The 16,837-nt window shown below is 38.9% G+C and overlaps 1 protein-coding gene across 1 annotated transcript in view; it reads left to right on the forward strand.

Moving 5' to 3' along the window:
* TANC2 (tetratricopeptide repeat, ankyrin repeat and coiled-coil containing 2) overlaps positions 1 to 16,837 on the forward strand; it is a 257,730-nt gene that overhangs the window by 94,546 nt on the left and 146,347 nt on the right. Inside the window, exon 4 of the mRNA XM_070729274.1 lies at positions 11,057 to 11,239. Within this exon, the coding sequence (XP_070585375.1) occupies positions 11,057 to 11,239 (183 nt within the window). The remainder of the gene's footprint in view (positions 1 to 11,056; positions 11,240 to 16,837) is intronic.

The following is a 16,837-nucleotide window of genomic DNA, read 5'->3' on the forward strand; positions in this document are numbered from 1 at the left end:
GACTAAAAAATATATTCATGCATATACATAACAATAATAAAATCATGAAAATAAAATTTGAATCAAAAGTATTTTTATTAGGTATGATCATACAGAACAAAGGCGCAATTAGTGACTCTCAGCCACACATTCCCATTGGGGCAGGTTACAAGGATTTTGCCAACCAATGGCGAGCGATGATGACAGATGCATGGGTGTTACAAACTGTAAGGCTTGGGTTCACCTTGGAACTTACATCCAGTCCTCTGCATTGATTTGTCCAATGCCCCAGGGAGGTCACAAGAGATTGAGATTCAGCACCTGAGGGACATGGCCATAGAAAAGGTTATCCAAGTTGCGTTCGAAAGCTACTGGCTAGGCACAGGAATATTTGACATAGGAACTCAAGAACTGAAGCCGATGAATAATACAGACAATTCAGCAGGAACTGATTGAAGAAGTTTTACCCTTCAGTGGAGCCAATAAAAGAATCTCTCTTATTCTTCTATTTACAGAAAGTATTTTACTACAACCATAAACCACAATACAGTAAACCAATCAATCTACAAGACTAACCAACCAAACAGCCAACCAACCACAACTGCAACAGCCACATCCACTGCAAAGGTGCATTGCAGCTTAGTCAGTACGACTGCTTTGCATACTCACCTTAAATAGAATATTACCTAGCATCCTTGACAAAGGTCCCAAAGGACCAGGATGGAAGAAAGTTTTATTCAGTTCTCTCCCTGGTTCCTAAGGGTTTGGGTGCTCAATGGGCCTTTTTTAATTTAAAGGACCTCAATTTGTATATAAAGTACAGGAGGTTTAAAATGCAACCTCTTCTTATGATCCTGGGTTGCTTCAGGAATGAAGACTTTATGACCTTTAAAGAAGGCATATCTCCACGTGCCCATTAGGCTATCCCACAGACGATTCCTCAGGTTCACTTATGCTGGCCATTATTGGCAGTACAAGGTTTTTCCCTTTGGACTGTCCTCAACCCCGCGGGCCTTTATCAAATTCCTTTGTGCTCTTCTTGTGATTGATCTGATGGCTAGAAAGTACTTCTTTCTAACAATAGCAATAGCACTTAAACTTATTGCCACTTCATAGTGGTAAGGAAAGTGGAGAGGGCTTCATTACAGCAATTTACAGAGCCAGCATATTGCCCCCAACAATCTGGTCCTCATTCTAACTTTTGCCTAGAAAACTAGTAAAAGTAATGTTTTAAAAGATAGAAAGGCTAGAACACAGCCTTTCTCTACGCGGGGATAGAGAAATGCAATACAGATCTTTGGAATCTTTACTTCTTTTTTCTGGCCTAGTGCAGGGATTTCTTTTCTGTGCACAGAGGAGAGTTGGCTGCTCTTTTTCTGCAGGCAAGTCTTTCACCCCATTTGTTTAAAACTGCATGCCTGCAACTGGGAGGGCCAGGATTGTGGTTGTTGAGCAAAACATTCAATGGGCATTTCACTTAATGACCGGAGTGACTCGTGAACAAAATTTCAGGGCCTGTTGTGATCCAAAGTCTAAAACTACTTAAAAATGTATGCATTGGTTGAAAAGTTATTTTTTCAAAGTCACTTCAAACAGTAAATGAACAGTTACTAAGTAAGGACTATCTGTATCAATTATTTCATGCATCATTTTTCAAGTCACACCTGAGCTCCTATTAAGCTTGTGAAGAAAGGAGCTTCATTCAAATTAATTTTCAAAGCACAAGGTAGACTCATGGCATTAAAATAAATATTAATTCCGTACACTTTATTTATTATGCAGAACTCACTTTTCCTTTGTGAGTTTGCATTAGGAACCAATCAATACCTCTGTTTTGAGATCATTATTATTTGCTGAAACCTTGAAAAATGTACATAATATTAAATCAGACTAACATAAGTGTTCTTTTGTTTTTAGTCTCACGTATATCGCTAGCTTAGAAGAGTAAGGGTAAGGATCTTTTCCTTAAACCTGATTTTTCCCCCCTTATGAACCATTTTATTGTCTGGAAAATAGCCCCTAGCGAAGGGGTGGGTCAGCAGCCCAACTGGGCTGCTCCTGACTAGCATGGAGCCTGCACCCTGGGCCTGTACCCCTCTTGCTAGAGCAAGACACGCAAAATCAATGTTACCTGCAGAGGCCAGAACTGCACTCGCGAGGCAGTTCTGTGAACGGAATTGCCTGCTGTGACTGTCACTGTTAGGTAAGGAGGGTGTGAGGCATGTTGTGCGTGTCACTTGGCTTCCTGCTACTTTTGTGGCCTCTGCCCGGTCTCATCCTGTACAGGGGGGAGGGAGGGGAAATAAGACCTCCCTGAAAATAAGGCCTAGCACTTATTTTGGAGGTCAAAAGAAAAAAAGACAGTCTTATTTTTGGGGAAACACAGTAATTGTCACTTCATCATAATTGTCAGCTTTTATCTTTTATGTTTTAATCACCTTATAATCTCTTCATTTAATTGTGATTCTCCCAGAATAATAACAAGTTTAAATTGGATATGGCATTTTTCTACCAGGTAATTTACCAAGAACCTGGGATATACAAATATAGAGGTTTAATGGTATAGTAGGATGTAAGATTTTCCGAGTAACATGCTATTTACAATCATTGATAGTAATTTTGTCAATACTGATAGTGTTCAAGTAGTAATCCAGTTGTTTTGGGATTGCACCCAAGACTCCTATTACTCTTGTTGCTGCATTTGCTTTCTTTTGCCACAGTCTTTCTATGATTAGTCTAAAATCCCAGAGCACTTTAGCTTAGAGTTAGGGTTAGTATTTTTGCAGATCTTCCAATGTACCATAGTTGTTAATTTGTCATGCCATTGTTTGTAGTTTATATAATCTTCGTGTAACAACTAATCAGGTGGTCCACTACTTTTGTTACCTTCTATGCTCTTGCTGTCTGTTGTTACCTTCTGGATTCTAGCTTTTTATTCATTTCTTCTTAAGGTTTGGTCTTATGCAGACAGAATTAGTCACTCTGTTTGTCTAAATTTCCAACTTTTAGCCACTGCTAGGTCTTGTTATCAGCTTTGTCTGCTATTTTTTTTAAAAAGTGGCTGGCTATGTAATACTTTGTTTCTCTTTTCTCTTCTTCATCTGGTCTTTTCTTTAGGGTATTTTGGTCTCTCCAATACGCAGCAAGCCTTCCTGATATACAGGTAGTCCTTTTTCAGAGTTACGATCATTGTAGCATTCTCATGATCACTTGACCAAATTTCAGATGCTTGGCAACTGGTTCATACTTACGACAATTGCTGTGTCCCAAGGTCACATGATCATCTTTTGTGACCTTCTGATAAGCAAAGTCAGTGGGGAAGTCAGATTCATTTAACAACTGGGTTACTATCATATCAACTGCAGTGATTCATATAACAACTGAGCCAACAAAGGTCATCAAATGGGGCAAAACTAACTTAACAGATGTCTCCAAAGTCAATTGTGATTCAATTGTGATAATAAGTTGCGGACTGCCTGTACTAGGTTTAGTGTATATTCATGATCTTCACTATCCTTCAGATACTCTTCCAATGCTATTTTTTTCCTTTTTTGACTGTCTGGTGTATTTGCAACATTCCATACCCACCTATTTTCCTTGGTAAATAGAGTCTGTCCACAGCATGGATGAAGGTCATGATTCATTGTCATTGTTTTTCTGGTCTTTTTATTTAAGGCTTTCAGTTCTGCTTAAATCCACTCCACTATTCACAGCTGTATATCTAATGTCTGGAATTTCCCATGTATTAATTGCCTTGATGGTATTTCCTCCACTGAGTTTGGACTTTCCTACCAGTAAGCTAGAATCAAAGAATTTTCTTGAATGAGAAATTAAACATTTAAAAGCAAGCAAGCAAGCAAACCCAAAACAAAAACCAAAAACCAAGACAATCCAGTTGCAGTTGCCTTTTGAAAAAGTACCTTTGGGACAGTGCTTCTCAATTATTTTCTGTTATGCCGCCCCTAGGAAGAAGTAAACACTTAAAGCCCCCCACCCCAGCTCTCCAATCTGGGTGCCAATGGAATATTAGTGTTAATATTTATTATTTTACATATTACTGTATAAGCTGCAAGTGAACTATTGGCTGAGAAAGGCTGCTCTACCCACTTACCTGGGAGTAAGTCGCGCTGAACTCAGTGGAGCCTGTTTTCAGTTAGGCAGGTATAGATTACCGTGGTTAGGGCCCTCTTTGGACACGGAGCCAGGCCAGTTTAATCAAGCTGGTGTTTTGGGGTTGTCGGCCTGGCCTATAAGCACTGCCTCTGCCAGGCACTCACAGCGAATGGTGTGGAAGGAGACTTTAGGGTGCCATTCGAAGCTTTCGCCCAGCTGCAGAGCATGTTCTCCCTTGTCCAGCAGCAGGTTCACCATGCTGTTCATGGCTACTGTGGTGCCTGCCAAGAACAAGAAGAACCTACGCAGCCATCCTGCCCTGCCTGGCTGCCTTCTTTTTCAGGCTCGGATCAGCATGCAACTAGGAAAACACTCCCCATCTGGGGAATCAATCGAGAGAGACCATGCATGTTCCCTGGGGTCACATGCGCCCCCTGACATCGCTCTGCACCCGTCCCCCCGGGAGTGGTCCACCCCACTATTTGAGAAGCACTGCTTTGCGACAACCAGGACTTGGGTGTTTGAGAATCTCCATAGACAACCCTGATAATTGTTTTCTCATGTAATGCACAACCAATACTTACTAGAAATTCCTGTGTTTAATGTTGCTGTAGACCTCTTAGGCTCTCAGATCAGTTTTTGCCTTGTTTTTTCATCAATTTTGGGGGAAAATCCAATTCTTTTAAACATCACTGTTGTCCAATATTTAATATCCATATGTCCTCAACATAATACACAGAAGTTTGGTCTACATCTTTATTGACTCTAAAATGGAATAGGACATCTATATCTACTCTTCCTAGTCTGTTCTGTTCCGTTCTATATCCTATCCTATCCTATTTATTTAATATTATTTATTTGTTTGTTTGTTTGTCAAACATGTAGAAGATAACAATGAACAAAAAGTAAATACAGATAAATTGGCACAGCAAGTCACACTGTCCTCATTTATCTGTATTTTCTTCCTTTGTTAAGTAGGCACATTGGTGCGCTTATGCACCCCTTTTATGAACCCATTAGGAATGGGATAAGGTCCATTGTAGACAGTTTGAGATTGAAGCTTTGAGGGTTAGAGGCTGTAGCAGCAGATTCGGATAGAACATTCCAGGCACTGACCACTCTGTTGCTAAAGTTGTATTTTCTGCAACTGAGTTTGAAGTGGTTTATCTTGAGTTTATATCGATTGTTTGCCCATTTATTATTGGGTTGAAGCTGAAAAAGTCGTTGATATATGAAGAATAGTTACCAAAAATCTCTAATTCTCCTCTTTCTGAGTATATCCAGATATCCAGGATATACTGTATATCTGATGCAATCTCATCTATTAGTCTCAATTAATGGATTTCCATGTTTTAAAATAATTTTACTTCTTTTTAGTTTTGGTACTACATTTTTAATTTTAGAATATTTGCATTTAATAAATACAGTATATTCTGTGACAGTTTTCTGCTTCATGCTACCCAAGAATATTCTGTAGGCTTTTTAAATTTACAGATTTTCATCTATATCTAGATCATGATAACTCTCAAGTACATCTCTTTTCATTTCTCTTTTCATATCTTCTGTACTGAAATAATCAGATATATCTTTGAAATTTAAATTATGTTTCCATTTTTCATTTTTTACTAGTTCTGATCTGGGTTTCAATTTATTCAGTTCTGATACAACTGATGACAATGTCAGATGTTCTGTCTTCAATTCCTAATTTCTTAATTTTGATGTTTTACTGAGTCATTGATTTATTATATATCTAATTAATATCAGCCTTGAGAGAATTTGAATTTTGTTTTTAAATTTTGATGTATTCACTGAATTAAGATTATGTATTCAGTGATGTATTCACTGAATTAAAATTATTCTCCTTTCTGTAAAATTCTTCTGTCAGAATTTTTTTTAAGTTGAGGAAAGGCAGCAGAGGGATCAAGCTTGTTTGCTTCCATTTTGAATTATTCTCTGCTATATTTGGTCCTACTTAGATTAGATTACCAAATAATATACTTAAAATAATTGATTTTATACTTAGAAACCTTATTTTATTAAATTAAAAGGATTAAAACATTAATATGGAATTATTTGAAAGTTCAGTAATATTCATTTACATAGTATATAAATGCTTGTTCTTAATATTAATTCGTATATTAAACATTAAATGCCATTTTCATTATTAATATAAAACTGAACATTTAATTTAATGTTGTCCTTAGGTTGGAGCTCCCTCTTGAGGCTAAAAGATACATGCAAATAATTTTTAAAAAGCCAGTTTTAGCCATTATGAATACAGTAATACCTCATGATACGAACTTAATTGGTGCAAGGAGGAGGTTCGTAAGACGAAAGGTTCGTAAGACGAAACATTGTTTCCCATAGGAAACAATGTAAAGTCAATTAATCCGTGCAACCAACCCCCCCCCGCAAAAAAAACGGCTTTCGGCGACTGCTGGGAAGCCGCGCGGCTGTTTTAAAAGGTGACAGCCGGCCTGGGGGGCTTCCCAGCACCCCCCCGAAGCTGGGAAGCCCCCCAGGCCGGCTGCGACCTTTTAAAACAGCCGCGCGGCTTCCCAGCTGTCTCCCGAAGCCGAACGCGGAAGTTCGGCTTTGGCGTTCGGCTTCAGAAGACAGCTGGGAAGCCGCGCGGCTGTTTTAAAAGGTCGCAGCCGGCCTGGGGGGCTTCCCAGCACCCCCCGAACCCGGGTGCGGCTTTCCAGCTGTCTCCCGAAGCCGAACGCGGAAGTTCGGCTTCGGGAGACAGCTGGGAAGCCGCGCGGCTGTTTTAAAAGGTGACAGCCGGACTGGGGGGCTTCCCAGCAACATCCCGAACCGAACCCGGGGTTCAGAAAAATTTTGCCTCTTCTTACGAACTTTGTTCGCGTTACGAACCGGCGTTCGGGAGGCTTCTGGGAAGCCCCGCCGCCCGGCTGTCACCTTTTAAAACAGCCGCTCGGCTTCCCAGCAGTCTCGGAACGCCGGTTCGTAACTCGAAAAAAGTTCGTAAGAAGAGACAAAATTTTTCTGAACCCCGGGTTTGTATCACGAGTTGTTCGTAAGACGAGGGGTTCGTATCTTGAGGTACCACTGTACTGTATTGTAGTTTGAGTGATGCATGTCAGATTGGAGCAAACAGAATAGAGCAGTACACAGCAGGCACCTCCAAATTAAGCTTTAGCCATGCAAATGCACTGAAGAAGTTTGAAATCAAGATGTTGATGCCTTTTATTTTTTCAATTAAAAAGTCAAAACAATAAAAGTAATAAGTAATTTAATTCAAACTATGGTGCGCATTTCCCAACCCATTTGTGTTCAGCACATCACCCAACGTCAGTGGCAAGAAAATAAAATTTACTATGAGCAATATCTGTGCTGTTATATAAACTGTCAAAAACTGAATGACTGAATTTTCATATAACAGCTCTACTTATTCTTCTACTTTCATGCCATATTTCAGCTTCTTATGGCTAATCTTTACATTGTTGACTTGCTTTTATCCCTCCTTCGGCAACTTTAAACACTCAAAGAGCCACTTGGGCCTGTTTCCCACACAAAACACTAGGAGCCACATGATCCCTAGCCTAATCAAGCCTACCCAGGTTTTGTGGCTCCGTGTCTTCTATGAGAAATAGATCATTCCCTCTATCTCCCTCTATCTATCTCCCTCTTTTCTGTGTTTCTCCCTTTATATGTCTATGAGTGTGAGTATGTATGTATGTTGCTCTCTCTCGCTGCCATCCTCTATGTCTCTTCCCACTCTCAGAAAGCCCTACAGCCCTGCCTGTTCTCTTTTGGGCTTTTCTCCAGCTGTTTTTCTTTCTTCCTTTTGGAAAGCCTGGCTGGCAGATCAGTGAGGGCAACCTGTGGCAGAAAGTTACCTCCCCCCTCCGCCCTGTCTCTCGCAACCCTCTGGCCGGCTGTAGTGAGGCCAGGAGGCTGTGCATGAGAGGAGGAGGAAAGCCTCCACCACATGTTCCTCCACTAGCCTGGCTTTCCAAAAGGAAAAAAGAAAAACAGCTGTCGAAAAGCCTCAGAGAGCATATAGGGCTTTCCGAGAGAGAGAGAGACACGGGTAGGGAGTGAGGGAGCAACACACACACACACACACACACACACACACACACACACACACACAGAGAGTGACGGAGACTGGCTGACGGCTGAGAGTCTTTGGTGAGGGCTGAACTGAACTGAATCTGTCTCTCTTTCTCACTGCTTCACTGGTGGGAAACAGCAGGTGGCTATTACTCTTGAGAGAGAGACAGAGAGAGAGAGAGACACGCACAGAGAGAGACAGAGAGTTGCCAGGGACGAGTGGGGAAGGGAATGGGCTCAAGGAGGAGGAGGGGACCCAGTCTCCCCCATTGTAAAGTGCGCTTTCACTGTAGGCCATTTAGGGGGTATTGGATGTCCCTCCTCCTGTCCCATGCCAAAAGAAAGCCAGCTAGGCATCTCCTTCCCTTCTCCCTGCTCCCTGCTTAATCCTACTTCGGGTCAGAGGAGCACGTGCCAGAAATACATGTTGGGGCAACTTCGGAGCATGTCTTCTGTCCCTTGCCCACATTCTCTGCTCCTCCAGCTGTCTTGCTTAGGGGGAGAGCAGTCCAGATGCCTCTGCTCTCCCCCCTCATGACCCCAGCCATTGCTGCCCAGGGAAATAAAAGCAAAGAAATATAGCTCTTGCTGAAAGAGCTGATACCGGGGAAGGCACAGGAAACAGAAAATGGTGAGAAATGGACTATGCCTCTCTGCTATCCAACTTGCCAATTGGGGCACTTCTGCTGGGCCATCTTGCCCCCCCCTCACTAGGCTGTTATGCTCGGCAGGTCAGGGGAGCGCTTCCCTACACTGTCCCCTTTTTTCTCTTGGCTTTGTTGACAAGAGAGGAGGAAGGCCAAGCTTGGGGAATGGCCCCCGCCCTGCCAGATCTGCCTCGCCATTTTCTCCCAGCAGTCTTTGCTGTGGCAACAGCAAATGGACTAGGTCAAATGCTGTTACTGTGCAAAGGCAAGTGCAGGAGCACTTTGCTCCCGCATTAAGACTCTGAACATGCCACTGCCACGTCAGGGTAATAGGGAGCCATGGCAGAGGGTCCAAAGAGCTGCCTGCGGCTCCGGAGCCACAGATAGCTGACCCCCTGATCTAGAGATTTTAGCTTCATGTAAGAAAAAGCAGCACAATACAGGTAGTTCTTGAGATATGACTGTAATGGAACTTGCCCATTATAGTTGTGTGTTGGAAATGGCTGTTAAGTGAAGCAGCTCATTTAATGACTACTTTCCCTGATGTTGTCATTAAATGAATATGCCTGTTGTTAAATTGAGAACATTTCATATCTGTAGCTTCTCAAAGACCAGCTAAATATTTCCAAGGATTTGTCTTTCTATTGCTTTGGAGGATCATTGCTTTGGTCCAAGGGTAGGTAAAGTTGGCTCTTCTATGACTTGTGGACTTCAACTCCCAGAATTCCTGAGGCACTCATATACCTTTAATTACAATAAAGTAAATTTATTTCTTCCTTCTCTGAAATAGCTTGGATTAACCTTCTAGCCTTTCACCTGAAACTTCCAAATTCAGAGAAAGTACATCAAGTCTTCCAAGGCTCCTTTCAGGTCTTTGAATGCCACTATGTCCCCTGTCCTCTGTTGATACTTAGATGCAGATAAATCCTTGGAAGCAGCTGAGAATGCTCATGTATATCTCCTCCTTTACCAATTCCATTTTTGATATGCACACAACCAGTCTACTTGTCTGGCCTTTTCTATTGCTAAATATGTCTATAGACTTTCTGGATTTTGAAGGTTGGGCATTATATAGAGGTGGCCAATTGACTCAAATATCAATACCATCTCTTCCCATTCTTCAATTTCCTAACAACTTTGTAGAAGGGCAGAAAACTGATTCTGAAATAGAAATTGCTAGTTTTGTCCTTTCCCAGGTTCTTTAGCCAGTTTGGCTCTTGCTACGCCAATGATGATGATAATGATGATGATTTCAATTCCTTGGTCTTTCTTGTATTGCTGTTGTAATATATTTTTAGCAATTGAATGAGAAGATTGAAATCTCATCTCTTTAATGTTTGCAGTGATGGTAAAGTTTATTGTCTAAATACAACACTAATATGTGGGAAAACGAAACACACAAACACACACTAAGAGTAGTTTCCAATTCAGGATGATGGAATGAAAATTTTGGAACTGCAAATGTTCTTTTGTAGTAGAATCAATTTTATTTTTAAATTATTTCATAAGTTCACAAGCTAAAAGTGTAAATATAAATATTTACCCTTCGTCCTCTGACTCGGACCAATCCCCCATTGACATATCTGTCCCCTCTAGTTGTTCCTCGGGTTCATCCAGGTCTATTTCTCCATCACTCTCACTCTCTGCATCAATTGGCAACCCCACTGGCCCAAGGTATCAAGGGGCCTGGCTCATCCTCTTCAGAATCTAACATTACCAGAGGTGGATGAGGAGCACTCACAACGAATAGTAGTAGTTCAGGTTGTCAGCACAAGTTGACACAACCTCTTGTCTCCCTGGATAGAGTTTAAAACAGCATCATGGTTTTATTTGTAATGATAATTGAAACTGAGAGATTAGCTAGGATTTTCATTCACATTTACTGTTCTGAGATGAGGAGGGAAGCTGTCAAAAATCTTTGTTTGGAGTATTTTAAATTTGCTATTCTGTAGTTACGGAACCCATATATGTCATATGTACATGATAAGCATTTGAAGAACTACAATTACAGGCAACTAGGGAGTTCTTTTTGTGCTAAATAAACTTGATTTCCTACAGATAGAATACAATTAAGAATGTAAAGCTTTATTTGTTGAATTAGTAAGATTTCTTAACAGATTGGGAAAGAAGTTAGCTTCTTAAAAGATTTTTCCTAATTTAGTATAAAGTGTAAAGTCCCCTAAATGTTGTTTGTTAATTATTATATTAATAACACTTTTTGAAATTATTTGTCTTAGGTGGCAGTTGTGCAGAGAACGATTGTGCTTTTGAACCAGAGTATGCTATCCCAACACTCACAGTGCCTGAAGGTATGCAGCACATTCGAATTATGGAAGGCATGTCCCGCTCTCTCCCATCTTCCCCATTACTAACACATCAATCTATCAGTGTTCGACTGCAGCCTATGAAGAAATTGACTGGTAAGGAACTTAAATTAATAAATTCAAATTGTTCAATAAACATTATCATCCTCAATTCCCCCCTCCCAAAATTGCACTGATGACTGCCTGACTTCTATAGCTTACATTAACTAGAATTGTATTGCACTTGTCCTGTACCTGTTTCACTTTTGTCATAAAATAGTTGAACAAAGCAGCTATTACAATGTTTTGCTGAATGCCCAGTCAGTGAGTAATTGTGCTTCTGATTTGGTATGCATGACACAGTGATATCAGTTTTGCCCACAGTAATAGGTAAGACCTGAGGGAATAGCTGTATTCATGATTCTAAACCCAGATGTGTACATCAGCTTGCTATCTTTCTGACTTGAATGTTCATATATGAAGGGAGAGAATGGGGATTCAGAATCCCTTTCCTACAATGCAATTTTCAGGGATATTGCTGGGATTTTCCTTGCTTATTCTTTGGAGTGACATTTTGTATTTGGAAATCAGAATTTCAGGATATCCATAGTAACCATGGTGCTATTCCTATTTGAATGTGCTGCCAGTCATGTAGCAGGGCATAAAGTAATTGTAAATAATAATAAAATTTTGAGTGAATTGAAATGAACAGGGGCTAGAGCTCAGTAGAATGGGTTGGTACATACCATATTACCATAGTGGGAGTAGAATATAACAATGAGACCTAACCTTTTTTTCACCACAGTAAAATCTGGAATTATCCCACAATCGTCTGGGATTGTGATGGCCTTGGAAAGGGTACTTTACAGCCTATAAAGTACTTCTGACCATCACAAAATATCTTGTAGTCATGTGATTACGATTTGGGCACCTTGGTAACCTGTTCATACTTATGACACTTAATGATCAGGTGATCATAATTTGCCATCAGGGAAGGCTGCTAGTTGCTACCACCTATAAAGAGTACTCATTTCTGGAGGCTGTTTCAGCTTTTTCAGCTGAAACTCTACCAAAGGAATTATCTTCCATGCATGACAAGGGAGCTAAACTCCTTTGTCAGGAAGTGCTTTCATCCAGGTCCTAGAGATGAGAGGGACCCAAAATCAGAGAGGCAATGTGAGAAGGTAAAGGACACAAGGTACCTCAGGTAGGTGAGGTAGCTAGTGTAGGCCACATTTATTGTGAGTGTCTCTTTGCTCAGGAACTGAAAATCCTGTTTGGATTTTTGCATAGAGGACTTTTAGCTCCTGAGTAGAGCCTACCACATTGGATTGGAAGGACTGTTTGCCTGATGTTTAATTATTTTAATAAATTAAGAATAGGTAAATGAGACATCCCTCTCCCATTTGTTCCCTTATCCAATTACCTGTAACTCTTTTCCATTTTTTCTAGTGTACATACCCTTTCCTGCTATCCTATTTCTATTGTACTATAGTTTTTATTTTTTCTGTTTTTACAGTATTCTGGAAAGGTTTCTACGTATTTATGTCAGTGAAATAATTGTTCATATAATTAGAAGAGGATTAAATAAATTACCTAGTTTTACAGACAATTGATTTTAATTAATACTGAATAGTAATTAAATTAATTTAATTTTTTCCCTTCTGAGCTTGGCCTTTTTCTGGAGTTTGGCTTTTGGCAAGTGCATTCACACATAGACAAAGGCACAGTGTGCATATTTATTGAGCAATTGGAATGAAGAATGAAGGTTTTTATTATATTGAGGTTAACAATCCTATTTTGAAAATATGGAGAGAGACTAGATTTTTGTTTGATTTATATTTCTCTCACTCTATTTTTCCCCATTGAGTTGTAGGATGAGGTGAGGTGGGAGCACATGATAATCTAAGGAAGCTAACATATGATTGTTGTATTTATAAACTATATATACAAATCCAATGAAGTTGTTCAAATTTAAAATCTGATTGAGGGTGATATAATCAATGGGAATAAACAAATTATTTATTTTTGATAAACATGTGTATTTTTGATATTGAGAGACATTATTATTATTATTATTATTATTATTATTATTGTTATTATTATTGTTATTATTATTATTATTTATTAGATTTGTAAGGCACCCCTCTCTGTAGACTCAGGGCGGCTCACAACAATAACAACACAATATATAACAAATCTAATAATTAAAAGTCATTAAAAACATATCAATATACATAGATTTATCCTGTGTAGGATAAATTACATATCCCTGAAGACTGTTGTTTGGATATCTTTTTCTACTGTTTTAAATCTACATGGCCAGCTGGTATTCCTTTCTATCTGTAGACCCTACTGTGTGCCTGTTTACTCTCTTGTAATCGCTTCCTCTCTGGTGAGTGCAAATACAAACACTGTTTGCCAGTTAATAACAAATTTGCTGGTGAGAAACCGTTGTGTGATCATTGCAATGAAACTTGGTTAAAGCATTTCACTTCCGGATAGTGCTATTAACTTGGGTGGATTTTCAATAATTTGGCTTATTTTCTTTTGAGCAGGCACCAGAATTTTATTTTTTAATGATAGTAAAAGTTATCTTATCTCATTTCTCTTCTTTCTTATTACTCAGTGCCAGGTTATTCTAAGTTGTAGGGGAATGAAGAGAAAGGAAAGTTGAAATAAGAGGTTTACAGAGAATAAGCATATTGCCCCCAACAATCTGAGTCCTCATTTTACGGACCTTGGAAAGATGGAATGCTTGAGCCTGCTGAGATTCGATCTGCCTAACTGCTGCTAGCCGGTGATCAGCAGAAGTAGCTTGCAATACTGCACTCTAACTACTGTGCCACTGAGCTCTTATCATGGTCATTTTTACTAAGAAACTGATTTGCAAATTTTAATTGTAGTCGCTAAAAAGGACTACTTGTAAATACTTTTATAATGTTATTAACTGCTTTTGATTGCCTTATTTAACTCATTTCTCTTGTTATCAATCATTCTAATTTAATTCCCATTCACATCTAATGGGAATATTAGATTCAGCTGCATAACTACCCTTAGAAATTTATATATAGAAAGGCCAAACTAACTTCCACTTATTTGCTCTTCAACCTAAAAGTCAAGAATATTTTGCTGAGCCATCATTGAACTATTTACTACTTTAGTGTAACCATCTATTGGTTGATGCATGGTACTACCTTTTTATAATTGTGTTTTTCTAGTATTTTATTTTTCTTAATTCTTTGAATGCCATCTGCCCATCAGTCTGTCATGACTCCAGTTGCATCATCTCAGAAAATAACTTGACCCCATTTTCATTTCTACCATATTACTATATATTCCAGCAATCAGTACTAACTGCCATAGGAAGTTGTAAGTCTTGACATTCCTATCCATCCTCCAGTTCTTAAAATATATGGCATATTAAATGATTTTGGTCCCATGTCTCAATTTTTCTTTCCCCCCCTTTCACATTCTCTCTCTCTCTCTTTCACAACACACACACACACACACACATTTGCCACATCAGTCTATCTACCTCTTTCCTCTCTCCTTTTTTTCCTGCAAAATTTGCAATAATTTTATAACTACATAACTTATTAGTCCTCAATTTATGACCATTGATTTAATGCAGGGTGGGCAGTTAATTTTCCCAAGGGATTATATGAGAAACTGGGATTGTTGTGGAGGTCCAAACATCTATGTAAGTTGGGGGGGGGGAATAATTGCCTTCAAAAAGTTGTATTGTGTGCATCACATACACTTATTTACATTTGATTTTAATTTCCAATTGATCTCACATGGGCTAGACAGGCACAGCCAAAGGGCCAGATGTAACCCAGAGGCCATAAAATTCTCAGTTAACTTAATTACCACATTGCATGCTGATGAAAGTTCCCATGCCAATTGTGGTTTTCTGTTGCAGACTACTTGTAATGCTGCTCTAAAAATATATATGAAAAAAACAATAATATCAACAGCTGATGATAATAATTCGTTTCAACCTATCTGTCCCAGTCACTGAAATTCCTTTTCTTCATATAGGAATAGGTTTTCTTCATACAGGAATATGTTAGTAAAATGCAACAGGTGTTTCAGTTGACCACATCATTATGCCTCCGGGCTATTTTTGAACTGTCTCTCTCCAGCAGCTGTCCAGAAGGAAGAGGAAAAGTGACCAAGTGAGAAGTGGGGCCATGCTGGCTGGCCAGGCACCAAAGCACCATCACCGCCAGGATATTTTATTCCATGTTGTTTTTAGTGTTCCCCTAGTTGATTTTTTTGTTATTCTTCTATCATGAATATTTGAAAAAAAGCTGATAAAAAGCAGACACACTTTCTATCCCTAGTACCATTATTTATAGTTAATTGAGAGGAGGTGTGGATTGGTGATGCAGGTGGATATGTTAAGCATATATTACTGCCTACTCATGAGGTAAATTTAATACTACTTTTCAGTTCTTTTGTAATAGGGAAATTGGAGTTAATGGATTGTCCTTAGGTATTTTCTGTATGTTGTGTTTTCATTTTCAGGTAGTTAGCCAAATACAATAATTTGTAATTTGCATGTATATTATACATATCATATTACAATTTCAGATTTCAGAATTTTTAAAAAAGTTCTACAGGTTCATAATGCCAGTTTTTGCATTGTCACCACTTTCAGAAAATAAAATTATTTCTTTTTTAAAGAAATAATTATTTCTTCAGTAATTATTGACAATGCAAAAACTGGTATTATGAACCTGTATATCTTATGAAAATACCTTAAACTTAAGGACAATTTTGTAGTTATATTATTAATAGACAGTCTTGAAGTGAAACAATTTTTGTTACTTCTTTGCTGAACTCATTTTCTTTGTTAGTGTTTTCATGGTTTCTAGTTGCCAAAAAGGGGGAAAAAAGGACCTCCTGGTAATTCTTTTTGTTACATAGTATCGGAATGTATTTATTATTATTATTATTATTATTATTATTATTATTATTATTATTATTATTATTATTATTAATTTATTAGATTTGTATGCCGCCCCTCTCCGAAGACTCGGGGCGGCTAACAACAATAAAAAAGACAATGTAACAAATCTAATATTAAAAAATAATCTAAAAACCCCAATTTAAGAGACCAATCATACAAACAAGCATACCATGTATAAATTCTATAAGCCTAGGGGGAAGGGAAAAAAAATTCAGTTCCCCCATGCCTGACGACAGAGGTGGGTTTTAAGGAGCTTGCGAAAGACAAGGAGGGTGGGACAACTCTGATATCTGGGGGGAGCTGGTTCCAGAGGGTCAGGGCCGCCACAGAGAAGGCTCTTCTCCTGGGTCCCGCCAAATGACATTGTTTAGTCGATGGGACCCGGAGAAGGCCAACTCTGTGGGACCTAACCGGTTGCTGGGATTCGTGCGGCAGAAGGCGGTCCCGGAGATATTTATTTCTATCATCAGTTGCTCCTTTCTTCATTTTTTAAAAGAGAGAAATAGAATAATTTTGCTGACTTTTAAAATGCTTCTTAATTGTTTTATGTATATAGAATAGCACTTTTAAAAAGAAATTACTGCTCTTTATTATTTTCCTTTAATGAGATCTATAAAGATTATAGATAGTCCTCAACGTACTAGTTTAATGTTGGTTCAAAGTAACGATGATCTAAAAAAGGTGATTTATAATGGAGTAATAAAGTTGGAAAGGATCTTGGAATTTTTCTAGTCCAA

The sequence above is a fragment of the Erythrolamprus reginae genome, chromosome Z (assembly GCF_031021105.1).
Source record: "Erythrolamprus reginae isolate rEryReg1 chromosome Z, rEryReg1.hap1, whole genome shotgun sequence".
In the NCBI taxonomy this organism is placed as follows: Eukaryota; Metazoa; Chordata; class Lepidosauria; order Squamata; family Dipsadidae; genus Erythrolamprus; species Erythrolamprus reginae.